Source organism: Marmota monax, unplaced genomic scaffold (genome assembly GCF_021218885.2).
Source record: "Marmota monax isolate L192 unplaced genomic scaffold, Marmota_monax_Labrador192_F-V1.1 WCK01_AAM20220418_F8-fsc00068, whole genome shotgun sequence".
Lineage (NCBI taxonomy): Eukaryota > Metazoa > Chordata > Mammalia > Rodentia > Sciuridae > Marmota > Marmota monax.
In genome coordinates, this window is record NW_026692352.1 from 1247017 (window position 1) to 1265518 (window position 18502).

Consider the following 18502-nt stretch of genomic DNA (forward strand, 5'->3'; position numbering starts at 1 on the left):
CTCAGTAAAGTTGTTACTTAAAACCAGCCTAAATTTCTACTCAGGGAGTCAGTAGCAATCAAGAATTTGGGGAGGAGACAAATATTTTCCAGGCATGTCTGCGGATTTCTTTGGTCTTAACTGGGTAGACAATAGGGTTGAGAAAGGGTGGGACTAACAGGTAAAGATTTGACAAGAGGATATGAACATAGGGTGGTATGTGAGAACCAAACCTGTGCGTAAAGAAAGAGAAGAAGGCCAGGAGATAGAATGGTAGGAAGACACAGATGTGAGCTACGCAGGTATTGAAGGCCTTGACTCGGGCCTCCTTCTGGGACAACTGGAAGACAGTGACAAAGATTCGAACATAGGACATGGTAATAAAGATTATGTCAAATCCTAGGATGGCAAAGGCAACAAATAGGCCATATATCTTGTTGACTCTGATGTCTTCAGCAGCCAGCTTCACAATGGCCATGTGCTCACAATAAGAGTGGGAAATAACTGTAGTTTGGTAGAGTTTAAGTCGGCATTTGATAAGCAGCAGCGTTGGTAACACGAGAATGGCAGACCTCATTGTTACTCCCACTCCAAGATGAGTCAAGAGTTTCTGGGAGAAGACAGTAGCATGTCTCAAGGGGTTACAGATGGCCACATAGCGATCCAGGGCCATTGCCAGCAGGACGCCTGATTCAGTTGCCTGGAATGAGTGAATAAGCCACATTTGCAGCAGGCAGGCATCAAAAGAGATCTCTGGCCAATGAAACCAGAAGATACCTAACATTTTGGGAAGAATACAGGTGCTAAGTGCCATGTCTGTGGCTGCCAACATGGCCAAAAATATGTACATGGGTATGTGGAGGCTGTTTTCTTTTTTGATGATAACCAAAATGAGGGAATTCCCAATCACAGCGATGACGTACATGGCGCAGAATGGAATCCCAATCCAGCACTGCACTGGCTCCAGGCCAGGAATCCCAACTAGTGTAAAAACAGAAGGCATGAAGAAGGAGCCATTGAATGTGAGCATGGTGACTTCTTGGTCAGAAGAGCCACATGGTGGTGCTGCTGTTTCATCTTCTAATCCATCTCAAGACTGGATGAACGGAAAATAAGAAAAAATAATTTACCTTAGAAAAATATACTATAGATAGATTAGGAATATGATCTTATCTCTTTCATCCCAACAAGACCTTTCTGTGTTTTTTCAATCTCCTTTTATAAAGTCATTGAGAAACCAACTATCATGATACATGTTTCTCTAAGCCATGATGAGCAAAATTGAATGAGCAAAATTAAATAATTTACTGTGTGGCTACTTTCTGTTCTATGACTACTGAACCAGAAGGATTACCTTTAGCTATGTTTGCTACTCATCATGTTATGTTTTTTTCTGTGACTTGCCTATTCGTATTAGAGCAAAAAAAAAAAAAAGTATTTTAAGAACTATGCTACCGATACTTGACATAAAGAATCCAGTGGTCTAGTGGTGATGGATCAGGTTACTCAAAATCAGATCATACATTTTCCAGGAATATTTTCCAGTTTTGCAGCTTTTTAGCTGGATTCCTCAGGTTAGCCTCTTCATAGTCAGACTCTTTTCTCATCTACTTTCTCAAAATACATTCAAACTCATTTCTCTAAGTTCCAATGTTCCCAAATACAACCATTTATTTTTCACCTTATTCTAATTGTCCTCTGAGAAAATGAATCCATTACATTTTAGTTCAGAGACACTTTCACTCAGTGCTTCTTGTCACCTTCCATGATCTGCTCTGTGCACATCACTTGTATTTAACATCAGTGCCAACTCATGTTCTCTGCTTCTCTTGCTCTCTCTCAGCAATAATCATACTTTTCTAAGAATTAACAGCTATTTCTCTTTAACCATTTGACATAATATGGAATGATCTATAAAAAGTATTTTGTTTTCTTTACAGCTTAGTAAATTTCTATCCCTCCAAACTACAATTTCCATAGAGATTAAAATTTTCTTCTCCCCATTGTTTTCCATAGGACTCTCTCCATCCTGTTCTGTCTCTGCCCTTCACTGGTCACCTCCACCCATAACACTGCAGACATCCAGAGCCTCTATCTTGGTTACCAAGGGATTTGCTTCAGCATAGAGGGGTTTTGCCTTACATCTTCCAAAGCTCAAAGTCATTTCCCTGCCTGTTTGCAATCTGTATTTATCTCTCCTTCAAAAAATAATTTCACCTCATAATGTGTAAAATGTTAAATCTACACAATGCATTTCTTTTTATATTTGCAAAACTCATTTTCTAACAGAATTTAAGTAAAGTATAAAATTGATAGGGAGAGTAAGGGTGGCCTGAAACCATGCCTTCTCCATCATTTCACAGGGGTGTTTCTTGTGGCTTCATCCACTCCCCTGATTAACTGAAAATGAATCTCAGAAATTATAGGACAACTATAACCCCAGGTCAACTAGAGGAGCATTTGCTGCTTCCTTATCTTTAAACTTTCTAACCCTGAGCAAAGCTTTCCGTTCTGAGTCTTCTCATTGAGAAACTCTTCCTTTTAACAAATACAAAATCATATGTTCAACCAGGTCTTCCTTACATCACAAAACAATGTTATCAAATACAAATTAGATGTTTATTTCCTAATGATTTTATCCAGATACATTTATTAAGTATCCTTTATAGTCTTACTATTTTAAACCATTGGAGAAATAAAGACAAATTAATAGGGTCTATATTTAAGAAGTAACTAAATTGTACTACTTACCTAGAATTCAAAAAGTATCATCTACAATTTATTAAAAATATATCAATTATCACTTACTGTCTTAAGATCTTTGAAGGTTTTAAATTATTTTATTTTCCTTAGCTTATAATATTGGCACTGTTATCCTATTAATGAACTAAGAATCATTATAGGTATTTTTTATCTGAATTCCATGGCATATTTACTCAGCACGAACAAAATGAGAAATTTATATCCTCTGAGGTTTTATAATTATAATTCACTAAAAAGGATTATAAAATATGCAACAGATTATAACTATATAAAATACACTAAAGGTTTTAGATGGTATGTGCCCACTACAAAACTGTTCCTGTATTACTTCCTTAATTGACAAGGTTCTTACAGTACAAGTGGGATAAAACATGTAAATTACATGCTGCCTATCTGATAAATAACCACATATCCTACAGCATATCATCATACAATAAGCAAATAATATGTGATACATCTAAAAATTATAATTGTGCTTATATCAGAGTCTTAATTTGAGACAGGAGTGGTGGTTCACACCTGTAATCCCAGAGGCTTGGGAGGCTGAGGCAGGAGAATCAAGAGTTCAAAGTCAGACACAGCAAAAGTGAGGCGCTAAACAACTCAGTGAGATCCTGTCTCTAAATAAAATACAAAATAGGGCCGGAAATGTGGCTCAGTGATTGAATGCCCCTGAGTTCATTCCCAGTACCACCACCACCACCAAAACAAGAATGACAATTTGAGAAATTTTACATTGCCACATGACTGATAATTAACCTGGAAAATAACTGAAAGTGAAGATACAAGGTAGCTCTGACTATGTATGTATACAGAGATCAAAGGAAGGAGAGAGAAATTAGAAGAATGAAGTAAATAAACAAAATGACAAGTAAATAAAATAGAAAATTATGTTTTCAGCCAAAAATCCAAGGATCATGCTAAGAAATTAACTTACCTTTCTACTCTACAATTTTGTTTCCAAATCTCATGAGGACTGTCAATTTTCTAGGGCAGGTGTTCTCAATGATGGCCTAACTACATTTCAGGCCAAATAATTTTTTATTGTTGTTGTGTGGATAGTCTCTATAATTCTTATGATTTAGCAGGATCCCTGTCTCCTACCCATTGAATATGAGAAGCAACAGTCAAAAATGTCTTGGGTATTGCCAAATGTCCCCTGGATGTGTGGGGAAGAATGTATCCTTGAGGAATGCTGACCATTGTTAAAGGGTCTTACACTGGGAAAGAGAGGACCCCTAAGTTGAATGAGGATTATTGATCTTATATACCTTCAATCAAATTGAACAAATAAAACTGGCTATCCAGGGGATTACTCTTCAGTAGATATTAGCCAGGCAAATATATAAAGAAGGGAATCCCAAGGAAATAAAATAGATTGTTCAAAATCACAGATGGGATGTATGCTGGCATTATCAATCAATCAATATTTCAGCATTAAAGAGGCTAATAAGCAGGAATGATAAGAGTTGTGGCTAATGAACAGGGAAGAAAACCAAACATGAGGTAACCAATTTAGCAAATAAATTATGCAGGTATTTCAGAAAAAGTTTTGCCCATTGTAAGTCCAATCTGGTAGTAACTTGGTGAATGAACTGAAAGCTTGAAAATACTGGGTCGGAATAACTTAGTGGAAAGCTATTTGTAATATCCCTAATGGTATACCATGAAATGATGTGAAAATAGTGAAAGAGGCAAATCTATGGAACTCATTGACATGATGCACAAGAATTTGAGAGAGATGAGGCTGAAAATGTTCTTGGCCTTCAATATCAAGGAGCTCTTCTCTATCTCATCTGTGATGTTCACCATTTGGTTTCTGCCTCAGCTCTTCAGTGACAGAATACTCCTTTATTCTTTCTGTGACAGTCTGCCACATTTCAGGGGACAGCTCTGAATATCAGATAGATACTTATATAATCATCCTCAAACTGCCTCTATCTTAATTTTTCATTAAAGTTGTAAGCCTACTTAGTATTCATTTTCCATTGATCATAGCAGTGAATTGTCCAGAATCCAGGCCAGAGTAGACAGTTCAAACCCTGAATCTGCCACTGAATATCTTTCATGCTCTTAAGCCAGTTATGAAAGTAAGTTCCACAATGTCACCATTGGTAAAATAAGACAAAAGGACAGAACCATATTGCAGGATAGCTGAAAATTAAATGATAACTCATTTCAAATATATAGAAAAAATATAAATATACTGTTCTTTCATAAAATGCCAGGTGTTAACTCACAGATGCTTACCCGCTCTTTCCCATGAATCAACTCAGATATTTGAAGATACACCAAAAACTTCTTCTGAATCCCCTCCAGTCTCAGCATCTATAGGTTCACAACCTTTTAGCAAACAAAGTTTACAATCAAATATTAATCCAATTCTCTAAGATCCTCCAACTTGTCAAACATTATATTTTTCCACCCTATTTTTATTAATTGTTTGGGAAATATTTGGAAAGCATTTATTACTAGGAGATGAAAACCTTCTGAGTTGAAACTCTCAACTCTAGACACTGCTGCTTTCTTATCATTCTGCCCTCATCTGGCCTTTTATGGGGTCACATGGGGTAGGCGTTCTTTTGGAAACAAATCCTCCACTTCCCCACTTACATTGCAGAATCTTAAGAGCTCAAGCCCATAGACTTACTGTCGCGACCCCTTGCCTGCAAGGAAGACGCAACTCAGGAATCTTCTTTCAGCAGTTTATTCAGGCCCTTGATATTTCTTCTTCTCTCTCCCGGATGCCCCTCCCAGCCTTAATAAAGCATCCCAAGCCCCAATGCAAAGCTGCCGCGTGGAGCTTTCTCACAGGGTGATGTACAGGGTGGTGAAAAATCATGTGCCAACTCTCCCAGATAAGGAGTTGTTTGTCACAGACCACAGCGGAGCCAGCGTCATCTTGTAATGGCGACCATAATCTGCAGAAACGGCAGAAGCGGCTCACCACAACTTACCAGGGACCCTCCCCTGAAACATAAGCAGAACCCATAGAGTAGAATCTTTTGGATATTTTAGGCAGTGAAAGTTTAGTGTTTTATACCATAAAGTGTCCCTGTGGGATTGGGGCTTCTGAGCCTTTACATCTCCCTATGGTAAGAAAGAAAAAGAAAGCATAACATGGTTCAGAACTTAAAAGTTCCTTGTCTCATAGGGGTTCTCTGTCAACTTTTTCCTCAAACTTGAATATCTCTTTGGAATATAGAACCAAGATGACTTTGCTTTCAAAAGTTTATAAGTTGGACAACATTCAATGATGACAACAAACAAAACATGACACTTAAGTACTGAGCCATAAAGGAAAATAGAATCACCTTGAGATACTTAGACTAACCCATGTAGACTTTTACTGGCTGAGAAACAAAAGGAATATTTTAAAATTTAATTCCAGGGTAATAAGCAGTGATTCTATTTAGGCCCAAGAAAGGGGCTGATCTTAGAAAGTGCACCACAGGCCCCAATCTCCTTCAAGTGTCTGAAATTCTTCTACTTGAACTCTGGTGTCATGATTCTTTCCTATATCCAACCAGCCCTCACCAAGTTGTTCTTGCCATGTCCAAAATTTTGCCCTGAAGAAATGTATCTTTTATAAATTTTTTGTCAATATATTTACAATATAGACCTAATGTTGAATCCTCTAATTTACTTGGCTGAGAGAAGAACCTGTGCCTTAGAAAAGGGATTTTAGGAAATGAACTCATAGACTCAGAGATGAAAATGATGGTTACCAGAGGCTGGGTAGGTACGGGGATTGAGATGTAGGTCAAAAGAAAATTTCAGTTAGGAATAATAATTTTGAGAGGTCTATGGTACATCATGGTGAGTGCAGCCAATAACAATATATTGTACACTTGAAAATGCTAAGATTAGAATTTAAATGATATTACCCAAACAGTTGAGGAAATAGACACACTAAGTATCTCAAATGCAGCCGTTACACACTATAATCATAGATAAAAATATCACACTGTACACAATAAATTTACACAATTAATTAAGAATAAAATAAAATGAATTTACACTTTTAGTTTGAGGAGGAAGGAGAAAGAAGATTCCTGTTCTCTGCATAGTACAAGAAATAGGCTACCAAGACTGGATGGCATGCAAATGTTTGAGAGACACAATGATGACACATGGCAGGCAAATTTTTGTCTTGTGTCATTGTATCTGGCCTTATTTAATAAACCTTCTCTTTTGCATAAAGCCTTTTGATGAGATCTTTTGATATAAAATTATATCAACTCCAGAAAAAAAAAAAACTGGCAAAGCTTTGAAGGCAGTTATGTGCCTTAGTCAGTTCATATGGCTTAGAAAAGTTGGTTGCATGTATCTCTATCTAGCTGTGTATATAGGAACTGTGATGTAGCCTGAAATTATCCATTGAAGGAGCACTTATGCCAGGAAAAACAGTAAATGATTCAAATAAGGGTGCAAAACCCACCCAAGGAAGCAGAAAGAACCAGAATAAAGGGAAATATTTTCAGGGAAAATAAGATGAATATTTTTCAGGTAAAGCATGAAGTATGTGTGGGTAAGCATTATTGGCTTCTCAAGTCTATACACAATTCTCCACATGTAATATAACCAATAAACATATCTGTTGAATGATTCTTAAGATACACTTGAAAATACACCTACAAAAAAGGTTTGAACATAAAGAAATCATAATGCTACAGAATGCTAGAGTTAAAAATAATCTTAGATACCACTTTCTTAAAACTCATTGGAATAATGTATAAATAATCTCTTTTATAAATCATGTGACCACTTTCATGAATGATACATGTCTTCAAAACTCCCAATATTAAATTTAAAAAGGAGCTTCCACAAACAACTTAGTAAAATATAATCTTTCACAAAATGTAATAGGAAATAAAAACAGAAAGTTTTTAGATGAAAATTATATTTCCCCATGGTGTTCAGAGAAAAAAATTCACACTTAAGTTTAATTAAAAGAAAGTAGAAATGGAATTTGAACAGATTTACTATAGAAGTTTAATAAATTTATGAAGAGAAAAGATACATGTTTTGTGAGATATAGAAATATAAATACAAGGGCCTGACTGTAGATATGTTAATTGTGGAATTCTTTGAAATAATAATAATTCATGGAGTGTCATCATGCAAAGAATGACAAGAAGAGTGGATGGGAATTGGCTATGATGCACCCTGAACCTTGGAATCCTGTTGTAGAAAATATGACCATATAATCATAATATAACATATATAACCCTGGAAACTTATGAACCTTAACTGTATGGAGAAGGAGAAGGAATGTTCCTCAACCACAGACTAGGACATCATCACATCACAGTTCTGTTACACATTGACACTGCATGTTTTCTTTTGATATACATGCAAAAACTAAATTGGACTTCAAATTGAGTATTTCAGTCCTGGAGGGGGATACAGGCTTTCTAGAAGACAGACACTTGAAACTCTAAAGGAAACAAGAAGGTGGATCTTGTGGTCCTAAGTTAAATATGACAAAAAGGCTCTTTCAGAGTTTTTTTAAAGTGACCTCAAATCTGCTTAGAAAACATGTAGGGTCCACATAAAAATTCAAATATTCTACAGGCAGTAAAACATCACATCAAGATTATCTTCTTTAGTTGAAGCTTTAATTGCTAATTATTTATATTAAAGCTTCTATTTTAGAAAATATGAACATATGTCAGTGTAAAGAGAATATTATAATACATCTGCATGTGTCTATCACTCAGTGTTATGATTTGGATATGAGGTGTCCTTCTGAAGCTCCTGTGTTAATACAGGAATACTCAGCGAGGTGAAATGAATGGATTGTCATAATACTAACATAATCAGTCCAACCTAGCTTGAATGTACTCATTGGATGGTAACTACAGGCATGTGAGTAGTAGTTAGAGGAGGTGGGTTATTGGGGCATGCCTAGGAAGGATTCATGGGCCTCATGGCCCATTTCCCTTGTGCTCTATCTTTCTCATTGCCATGTTCTAAGCAATTTCCCTTCACACTGTCATCCCACCATAATGTTGTGTCTCACCTCGGGCCCAGAACACTGGAGTTGTCCCACCATGGACCAAATCTGAAACAAAGAGCCAAAATAAATTTTCCATCCTCTAAGTTGTTCTTCTCAAATATTTTGGTCACAGTGACTCAAAGCTGACTCTATCAAGTGATACAGAGTTTTGCTTCTGATTTTTTTTCCTCTAAAATTTTCATTATTCCTAAATTGTTTGGACACATTACACACATTATATAATTCAATATGCAAAAACTTCAGTACCCTGAATATATGAATTTGAACATTTTTTTCTGATAAGAAACCCTTAAACCTGTCAGTAAAAGATTATATATATATATATATATATATATATATATATATATATATGGGCCCAATACCTTTATTTTATTTATTTATCTTTATGTGGTGCTGAGAATTAAAACCCAGTACCTCAAACATGCAAGACAAGCACTATATCACTGAGCCACAACTTCTGCCCCAGATTTCTTTCTTTTTTTTTGTAATATAGAACTGACATTCTGAAACTTTAATATAATGTGTTTCTTTTGATGGAATCAAACCTTTACCTGTATATTTATATCATTCTTTCATTTTGAACTTTCATAACTTCACCAATATATGCCTTGTTCAGAATATTTTCATATTGAAAAAAAATGTTTCTGACAGTTTCTCTTTTGTTTGTTTGTTTCCACTGTAAAGATACACTTTATTCCAATTATGAGTCTCCAAATTATCTTACATATGAATTATTATCTTTCTAATTATTAGACATTCTATAACATTTCTTTTTAAACAATTGTGTTATTTTTTCTTGAAATGTTTATTATGTCATGTCAATTATTTGAACATATTTGTTTATTATTTGTGGTACTATTTTGCAGTTTCCCCCTTTTGCTCTCAATTCTGCCTTTTTACCTCATTTCATCTTTAAAGTGTATTTTCACAGAACTTTTGCTTTTATAAATTCATTTGGAACTGCCAAGTTTGTTGTTTTTTTTCTACTGTTCTCTTTAGTGTGATGAATATATTTTCCAAGAATTTTTTTTTAACCATGGCTGTGAAGAGTTTAAGTTTTCATTATTTCTGTATTCTTTCTTCTATTTAGTTTAGCTAAATGATAATATTATATAAAAGCAATTTTTATTTTATTTATTTTTTAAGTTGAGAAACCATTTATTTCACAGGAAAGAAAAAAATAGTGATTCAATTCTATAGATCTATCCTTAGGGGCAAAAGAAACCTAGTAGCAGTCACCCTCTCATTGAGGTCATTCCCAAATCCAACACCCACTGGAGGCAGGAGGTGCGGAGGAGACAGCATAGCACCCACCACAGTTTCTACATACAGTGAGGACAGGAAAGTTACAGGAAGTACTGAACAAGGAGAAGAAAAGGGAAATGGACAGGAGAGAGGAAAGGAAAGGAGAAGGTCTGAACTTAGCAAGGTAAGTTAAAGTCCATGGTTCCTGAGGACTGGATGCACAGAGCAGAGAACGTCCCGGAGATCGGGTACCACGAAGGTTGTATCTTCATGCACAACCGCAGCTCAGAATTTCAGCCCCAACACATCCCACCTCAAGCTTTAAAAGGCTGAGTACCCCACGCGGGATCTGGAAACTGCTCCAGCTCATACCCGGCCATGTCTTATAGGGAATTCCGCGCAACTGCTGAAGCTTGGGACATCTCACTCTCATGCCCATAACCATTGCCCTCTCCAACAGTAAGGACCTGGGCTGTAGAGTGACACAAGGGGCTTCTATCCTTCCAGTAAGGTGAAGTGGAAGCTGTGGCAGCAGCAGCGCCTGAGATCGGCAACCTGTGTCTATCATAGGGTAGAGATGAGGTGACAGGCCATGGCTGTGTTCTGAACGTGTGGCAGCTGGGGCAAGGGTCTGCTTATTCGCAGAGGTAACTGCAGCCCTCACTGTCTCAGAGAACCCCGCAGCTCGGCAGCGCTTGTAGTATGCATACCCCGCTCCCTAAGCCTTGTAATACTGCCAATTCCGGTAGCTCATGGTGTAAAGCATACGCACTGCTCCATAGGGCTCATTATATTCCTAGATCGAATCTGCCACGTTGCCCGAACGACTGGACACTCTTTGTACCAGTGTCCATCTTTCCTACAACGATAGCAGCAGCTCTGGTCTCCCATCCCTGGCGCAGTCCTAAGCCTGCTGGTGGACAACTGCACGTGTATTCGTTTACCTTGGAACTCTGTGTTATCATGGCTCCTGGTGGCCTCCATTGCATCCTCTCCTTGCTCCATGTGTACAAAGGTATAATCTTTCACCATGTCACATTCAATGACTGTACCATACTCCTCAAACTTGGCCTGAAGCTCCTTGTTGGTGCAGGTGGGACTGAGGTTGCCCACAGGCAACTTTGTTGAGGTTTTTCTCTTATTTTTGCTGGATTCTACATTATTATTCACCCCAGGAAGCTTGTAGTGGTTCAGGTTGCATATGGCATCCTCAGCTGCAGTTTTGTGCTCAAAGCCATGTTTCTTAATGATGTCACATTCCAGCACCTTCTCATACTGTTCAAAGAATGAGCAGATCTGCTAAGAGCCAAGTATATGATGCATGGCATTTTTGGTCGAAAGGTGACACCAGCTAGCCATTAAGATGATATGATTATGTTAAGATTTGCATTCATATGGATACTGGACTCCTGCTGTTCACCTAGACTGGCTACAGGACTCCTGGAGAGTTCCCATTGGTTGGGGAAGTACAGTAGGAGGGAGTTCCGGAGGAGGAGCTCTCTCTGTGGGACCAGGAGGAGGCCGTGTGTGTGGAAAAAATTCTTCCCGGGGGGTACCGGACATTGGCGGCAGTTTCAAAAAATAAACTTTGTTCCTGCTTGAGTGGCTCGTGATTTTGTGCCCAGCCAGACTGCGGCAACTGGCGGCCCGCACGGGGAATGCCTGAAGCTTGGAGGTGAGTAAAATTGCTTGCCCCTGAGGGAAGGCAACAAAATGGGTGACCATTTCAAAAAACAATGTGTTCTCGTTTTGATTTATCTTGTTTTTGTTTCAAGCTGCCTATCCCTAGAATTTTCTCAGGCAAACTGGGAAAAATGGTTGGCTCAAGGTTTGAAGTTGTTCAGCCCTGAGAAAGAGAAAATTGATACAACTATTCTTTGTTCGGTTTTTGTTTCATTCTGTTTCGGTTTTGTTTTATGCTATCTTATTGGGTTGCGTTACCTTTATAGTAGATTAGAAACTAGTAAAAAACAAACCGAAAGACTGTTAAGTAAATTGTTAGAGGTCCAGACTATGGTAGAAAACATGTTAGGTCAAGCGAAGGAGAAGGTCTCTCAAGCTAGTCAGACAGAGGAAGATTTGAAGAAAGAAAGCTTAGAGGAAAAACAACCATCAGGCGGGGAATTACAACAGGAGGCTGCTACTAACCCCATTCTATCACCAGAGGGAGTAATTCAACCAACAGCTCCATCTACAGCTGAGGGGCCCTCAACTCCCGTAGTTGATGGACGGAATCCTGAGGCAGGACCCCAAAGATTAGCATGCCCTGTACTTGAGCAGGCAGGAGGGCAACGAATTCACCGTGCTTTAGATTTCAAAACAGTGAAGCAATTAAAGGAGGCTGTAACAACCTACGGGCCGCAAGCACCCTTCACTGTGAGCATGGTCGAATCCATTACCAATTTAGACATGACGCCAGCAGATTGGGCTAACATGTGTCGATCTGTGCTAAATGGAGGACAATATTTGTTATGGAAGGTTGCCAATGAGGAATTTTGCATGGAGACAGCTAGGCGAAATGCAACAGCCGGTTACCCTCAAAGAAATCTAGAGATGTTATTAGGAAAAGGACCTTATGAGGGTCAACGGCAACAAATTGAATATGATCCTGGCGTATACGCACAAATTGCTGCAGACGCAGTTAGGGCATGGAAAACTTTACAGGGGCATGGAGATTTACAAGGACAATTATCTAAGGTAATACAAGGAGCTAATGAACCTTACGCTGAATTTGTAGATAGGCTTATTCAGACAGCATCTAGAGTATTTGGAGATACAGAACAGGCAATGCCATTTATAAAACAACTGGCTTATGACCAAGCAAATCGTTGCTGCAGAGAGGTCATCAGACCATGGAAACATGAAGATTTAAACACATATATTAAATTATGTAGAGACATTAATGAACAAGGGCAAGTCTTAGCAGCAGTACAACAGGCTTTAGATGCCAGGCCAAAAACATGCTATAATTGTGATCAAACAGGACATTTTAAAAGGAGTTGACCCATAGGAGGAGGGTTTAACAAGGCTAGGTATCAAAGGAATAGAATACCGGGTATTTGCCCATGATGCCGTAGAGGGAAACATTGGGCTAATGAATGCCGTTCTCAAACCACCATAGAGGGTATTCTGTTATCAAAAACCAGACAAGGACCAAGTGTTTACCCACGATATCGTGGAGAAAGACATCAGGCTCCATTGCCAAAAAACGGACTGGAGGGCCCAATGCTCCGGGGCCCAAAACCACAAATATACGGGGCAATGGAGGAACCCAGCAGCACCATCAAGGTAGTGCCCAGGATGCATTATCCATTAAATCCCTCATCAGACAAACTAGAGGGAGCGCAGGGTTGGACATCTGCACCTCTGCCAGAGCAGTACTAACTCCAGAGATGGGAGTTCAAATCATTCCCACAGGAGTAAAAGGACCTCTTCCCCAAGGAACAGTAGGCTTATTATTGGGACGCAGTTCTTCAACACTAAAAGGACTTATGATAAGTCCTGGGGTAATTGATCCCGATTATGAGGGTGAAATAAAAATTATAGCTAGTTCTCCAAGAGGTATATCAGTAATTTCACCAGGAGATAGAATAGCACAGTTATTAATAATACCCAGCCTACATGATAAATTTTCCAGTCGTACTGTAGAAAGAGGTTCCAAGGGATTAGGCTCCACAGGTGTAGATTGGGCTATGCTGTCTTTAAATCTAGATTCTTGTCCCATGCTAAAACTAAATATTCAAGGACATGACTTTATTGGGCTACTGGACACAGGTGCTGACCTTAGCATAATATCTCGTCAAGAATGGCCAAAACACTGGCCATTACAACAAGCCACTCAAACGCTTCGAGGCCTAGGAGTGGCAACTAATCCCCATAGAAGTGCAATGGTATTAGATTGGAAGGATCCTGAAGGATGTGAAGGAACTATACAGCCCTATGTATTGGATCATCTTCCTATAAATTTATGGGGACGAGATGTCCTAGATCAATTAGGTTTGACATTAACAAATAACATCAATCCTAATGCGCCCACTACTAGGGCTAGACAAGGCTTTAGGAAAGAAGAAAGATTAAGAGAACAAGAACAAGGTATGACAGCACCAATTCAAATAGATCAAGAAACAAATAGACATGGATTGGGTTTTCAGAAAGGGCCACTGAGACAATCAAAATTATTTGGAAATCAGAAAGACCAGTGTGGGTTCCTCAGTGGCCCCTGACTAAAGAAAAGATACAAATAGCCCATGACCTGGTCAAACAACAATTAGCGGAGGGACATATACAACCTTCCGTATCTCCCCATAATACTCCCATTTTTGTCATTAAAAAGAAATCTGGTAAATGGAGATTATTGCAAGATTTAAGAGCCATTAATAATGAGATGGTTATTATGGGACCTGCTCAATCAGGGATTCCCCAATTGTCTGCTTTACCAAAAACCTGGTATGTTTTAGCTATAGATATTAAAGATTGTTTTTTTTTCAATTCCAATTCATCCCGAGGATAGTCCACATTTTGCATTTACTATCCCTGCACTAAATCATGAAGGTCCTCATCAGAGATATGAATGGAAAGTACTCCCTCAAGGGATGGCTAATAGTCCAACTATGTGTCAAATTTATGTTAACAAAGCAATCCAGCCACTTAGAAATCAAAATCCTGAACTACAAATATTTCACTATACGGATGATGTGTTATTGGCACATAAAGATAAAGACACATTGCTAGAATGTTATGCCACACTTACAAATTTATTAAAAAATTATAATCTAGAGATAGCAATAGATAAAGTACAATTAAATCTTCCAATTAATTATTTAGGGGTTTTATTATCCTCAACCATGGTCCGTCCACCCAAAATTCAAATACGAGTAGATCAACTCAAATCACTTAACGACTTTCAAAAGTTATTAGGAGACATAAATTGGATAAGGCCTTATCTAGGCATACCAACAGGAGAGTTGGGACCTTTATTTGATATTCTAAAAGGTCCATCAGATCCAAATTCACCCCTCATGTTGACGCCTGAAGCAAGAAAGGCATTAAAAATCATTGAAACATAAATGGAAAATATGCATTTGGATAGAATTGATATAAGTTTGCCTTTATTATTTATTGTGCTGCCAACAAAAAATATTCCTACAGGAGTATTCTGGCAAGAAGGTCCATTATTGTGGATACATTTATCTTATTCTCCTAACACTATTCTTACTAGGTATCCTGAGGCTGTAGGACAATTAATACTCAAAGGAATAAAAGCAGCCAAGGGAGTGTTTGGGATTTCTCCCAATAAAATTATTACTCCATATACTATAGATCAAATTGATGAGTTAGCTAATGAGTTAAATACTTGGGCAACAATCATGTGTAAATCTAATGTTTCATTTGATAATCACTTACCATCTAATCCTTTGTTGTCTTTTTGGTCTAAACATCCTGTAGTTTTTCCAAAGATGACAAAAAAAACCCCTATCATGAATGCTCCAAATATATTCACTGATGGGTCAAATAATGGTACAGCAGCAGTAGTTACCCCTGATCAAACTTTTACATTTTTAGTACCCAAACAATCAGCTCAAAAGGTAGAGCTTAATGCAGTATTACAAGCTTTTATGATGTTTAAAGATTCTGTATTTAATTTATTTTCTGATAGTCAGTATGTAGTTAATGCTATAGTATCCCTTGAAGATGCTGGTAGGATTTCCCCTTCTTCTACTGTTTTCTCTTTGTTTTCCACTATACAAAGTCTAATCTGGGACAGAAAAGATCCATTCTTTATAGGACATATCAGGGCACATACAGGATTGCCTGGAGCCCTTAGTTTGGGCAATGAGTTAGCAGATAAATCTACACATGACATACATAGTTTCTCCACAATAGAAGAAGCTATAAATTTTCATAAAAGGTTCCATGTCAATGCTAATACTTTACAAAAGCGTTTTAAAATAACTAAAGAACAAGTCCGACATATAATAAAACAATGTCAAAATTGTGTGACATTTTTACCACAAGTTAATCTTGGAGTCAATCCTAGAGGACTGATACCTAACCATATTTGGCAGATAGACGTCACACACTTGCCAGAATTTGGAAAATTAAAATATTTACAAGTTACAGTTGATACTTCTTCCGGATTTCTGATGGGCTCCCTTCATGCCGGAGAAAAAACTAAAGATGTTATAGCTCATTGCTTACAAAATTTTGCCACTGTGGGCATTCCAAAACAGTTAAAAACCGATAATGGTCCTGGTTATGCGTCCACCTCTTTTAAACAATTTTGCTCATCATTTGGCATTACTCACATAACAGGAATTCCATACAATCCACAAGGACAAGGCATAGTTGAAAGAGCTCATCAAACTATTAAAATGTACTTATTAAAACAAAAGGAAGGAATTGAAAAGGGGTATATATCCCCCAAAGATAAACTTAAAATAACCCTTTTTACTCTAAACTTTTTAAATTTGGATTCATCAGGGCTTAGTGCTGCGGAAAGACATTTGTATCCAAAAAATGTACATAAGCCTAAGGTACTTTGGAAAGATATTCTAACAGGACAATGGAAAGGTCCTGACCCAGTGATAGTCTGGAGTCGGGGCTCTGTTTGTGTTTTTCCACAGGAAGAACAGCAGCTGATTTGGATTCCAGAGAGACTAACTAAAACAATTTCTACAGACCAAAAGGAAGATGATTCGACTCAAATCCATAACAGCTGATATCCAGATCTCCAGCTTGGCTATTCTTACATCTGCGACAGTGATTAACCAGGATGCTTTTTCAATATCTATTTTATTATTGCTTTTTCCCACATCATAAAGTTCTATTTTATTTTTGAGCTCATACAGACCTGGGTTAATGTTTTTTTCTGATCAGTTTTATTTTTTGACTGTGGAGTTTTTGAACATTGCAATGGAGATTTCACCTAGGTAAACCTACAAGGCCTTTACTATTGTCTTATGTGTTATATGTTACGTGTGCACACTTCTGTTTTGTGTTGTATGTCTGTATGTGCGTATGTCCATATATCACATATGAGGAGCGCTCATGCACATGGATCCAAAAAAAAAAAATTTTTTTTTTATTATTCATGTGATTTTAATAGTTTAATTTAATTTGGGTAAACAGCTGTTGAGGATTGTTTTAATATATGAACAAATAGAAGGTTAACAGATCTGTTTGTTTACTTTCACCTTTCCTTTTCATTATATTTAATAATTCTGTTCAGGATAATGTAAATTGTTCTAAATATTGTTTTCTTAGTACCTGTTGAAATGTTACATATTTTTTTTTTAGCATCATTGTCAAAATTCCTATTTTCATCCCAGTGCCGGTGAAGACAAAGATAAAACCAAACTACAACTTCTTTGAGAGTTATCACAACAAACCATGTAAACTGATACATCAATGATTTATAACTCAACAAGTAATGCTCAATCAATGAGTCGATTTATTTTGGAAGGATATGGACATATTGATAGATTCCTCTGCTTTGAACTGCTTACAAAACTTGCCTGGACTATGTATCACTTGTATGCTTTATTTGGGGAGGATATGGACATATTGATAGATTCCTCTGCTTTGAACTGCTTACAGAACTTGCCTGGACTATGTATCACTTGTATGCTTTGTGATCTATTTGTTGATGCAGCAAATTATGGTAGTGCTAGTGTATCTTTGCTGATGTGTCACCAGTGATGCAATTTTTCCTAGGAGCCGTTAATTGACTTGGTGTCATGACATTTCTGTATCCTCCTCCCTTCTACTAGTGATGGTCTAATTTTAGGGGCCAACAGAGGTGAGGTAAAGAACCTCACCCCCCCACTGGCCACCAAATTTGGAGGCCAACAGAGGTGAGGCAAAGAACCTCACCCCCCCACTGGTACATAGGCCTATCCACAAGTATGGCTATATGCTGGACTGGTAGTCAGTGACGGGTATGATCCAATTGCAGTGGTATCAACCTAAGACAGGAGGCTGACGCCTAAAAGTCAGTTTTCCGATGACGGGTAAGAACCATATGTTGAATTGGACAAACCTAACAGGCACGGTCCCTAGCCAGATTGCTTGTTACTTAAACAGAAGGGGGGAGATGCTAAGAGCCAAGTATATGATGCATGGCATTTTTGGTCTAAAGGTGACGCCAGCTAGCCATTGAGATGATATGATTATGTTAAGATTTGCATTCATATGGATATTGGACTCCTGCTGTTCACCTAGACCGGCTACGGGACTCCTGGAGAGTTCCCATTGGTTGGGGAAGTACAGTAGGAGGGAGTTCCAGAGGAGGAGCTCTCTCTGCGGGACCGGGAGGAGGCCAGGCCATGTGTGTGGAAAAAATTCTTCCCGGGGGGTACCGGACATTGGCGGCAGTTTCAAAAAATAAACTTTGTTCCTGCTTGAGTGGCTCGTGATTTTGTGCCCAGCCAGACTGCGGCACAGATCTTTTGCTCTATGGCCTCGGTTTCAAATAAACAGCTTCACCATCTCCAT

At 38.0% G+C, this 18502-nt stretch overlaps 1 protein-coding gene and 1 pseudogene across 1 annotated transcript; both read right to left on the bottom strand.

Annotated features, from left to right (window-relative positions):
* Positions 1 to 58: 58 nt before the first annotated feature.
* On the bottom strand, positions 59 to 1009 carry LOC124091142 (olfactory receptor 52A5-like). The gene has a single exon (XM_046442113.1). It carries the CDS (start codon positions 1007 to 1009, stop codon positions 59 to 61), a length of 951 nt encoding a protein of 316 aa, XP_046298069.1.
* A 9314-nt stretch (positions 1010 to 10323) lies between these two features.
* Positions 10324 to 18502, bottom strand: LOC124091143 (RNA-binding protein 4-like; annotated as a pseudogene).

What these genes read in the sequence shown, in the direction of transcription:
- LOC124091142 (XM_046442113.1), bottom strand. Translation starts at nt 1,009, where the DNA reads ATGCTCACATTCAATGGCTCCTTCTTCATGCCTTCTGTTTTTACACTA.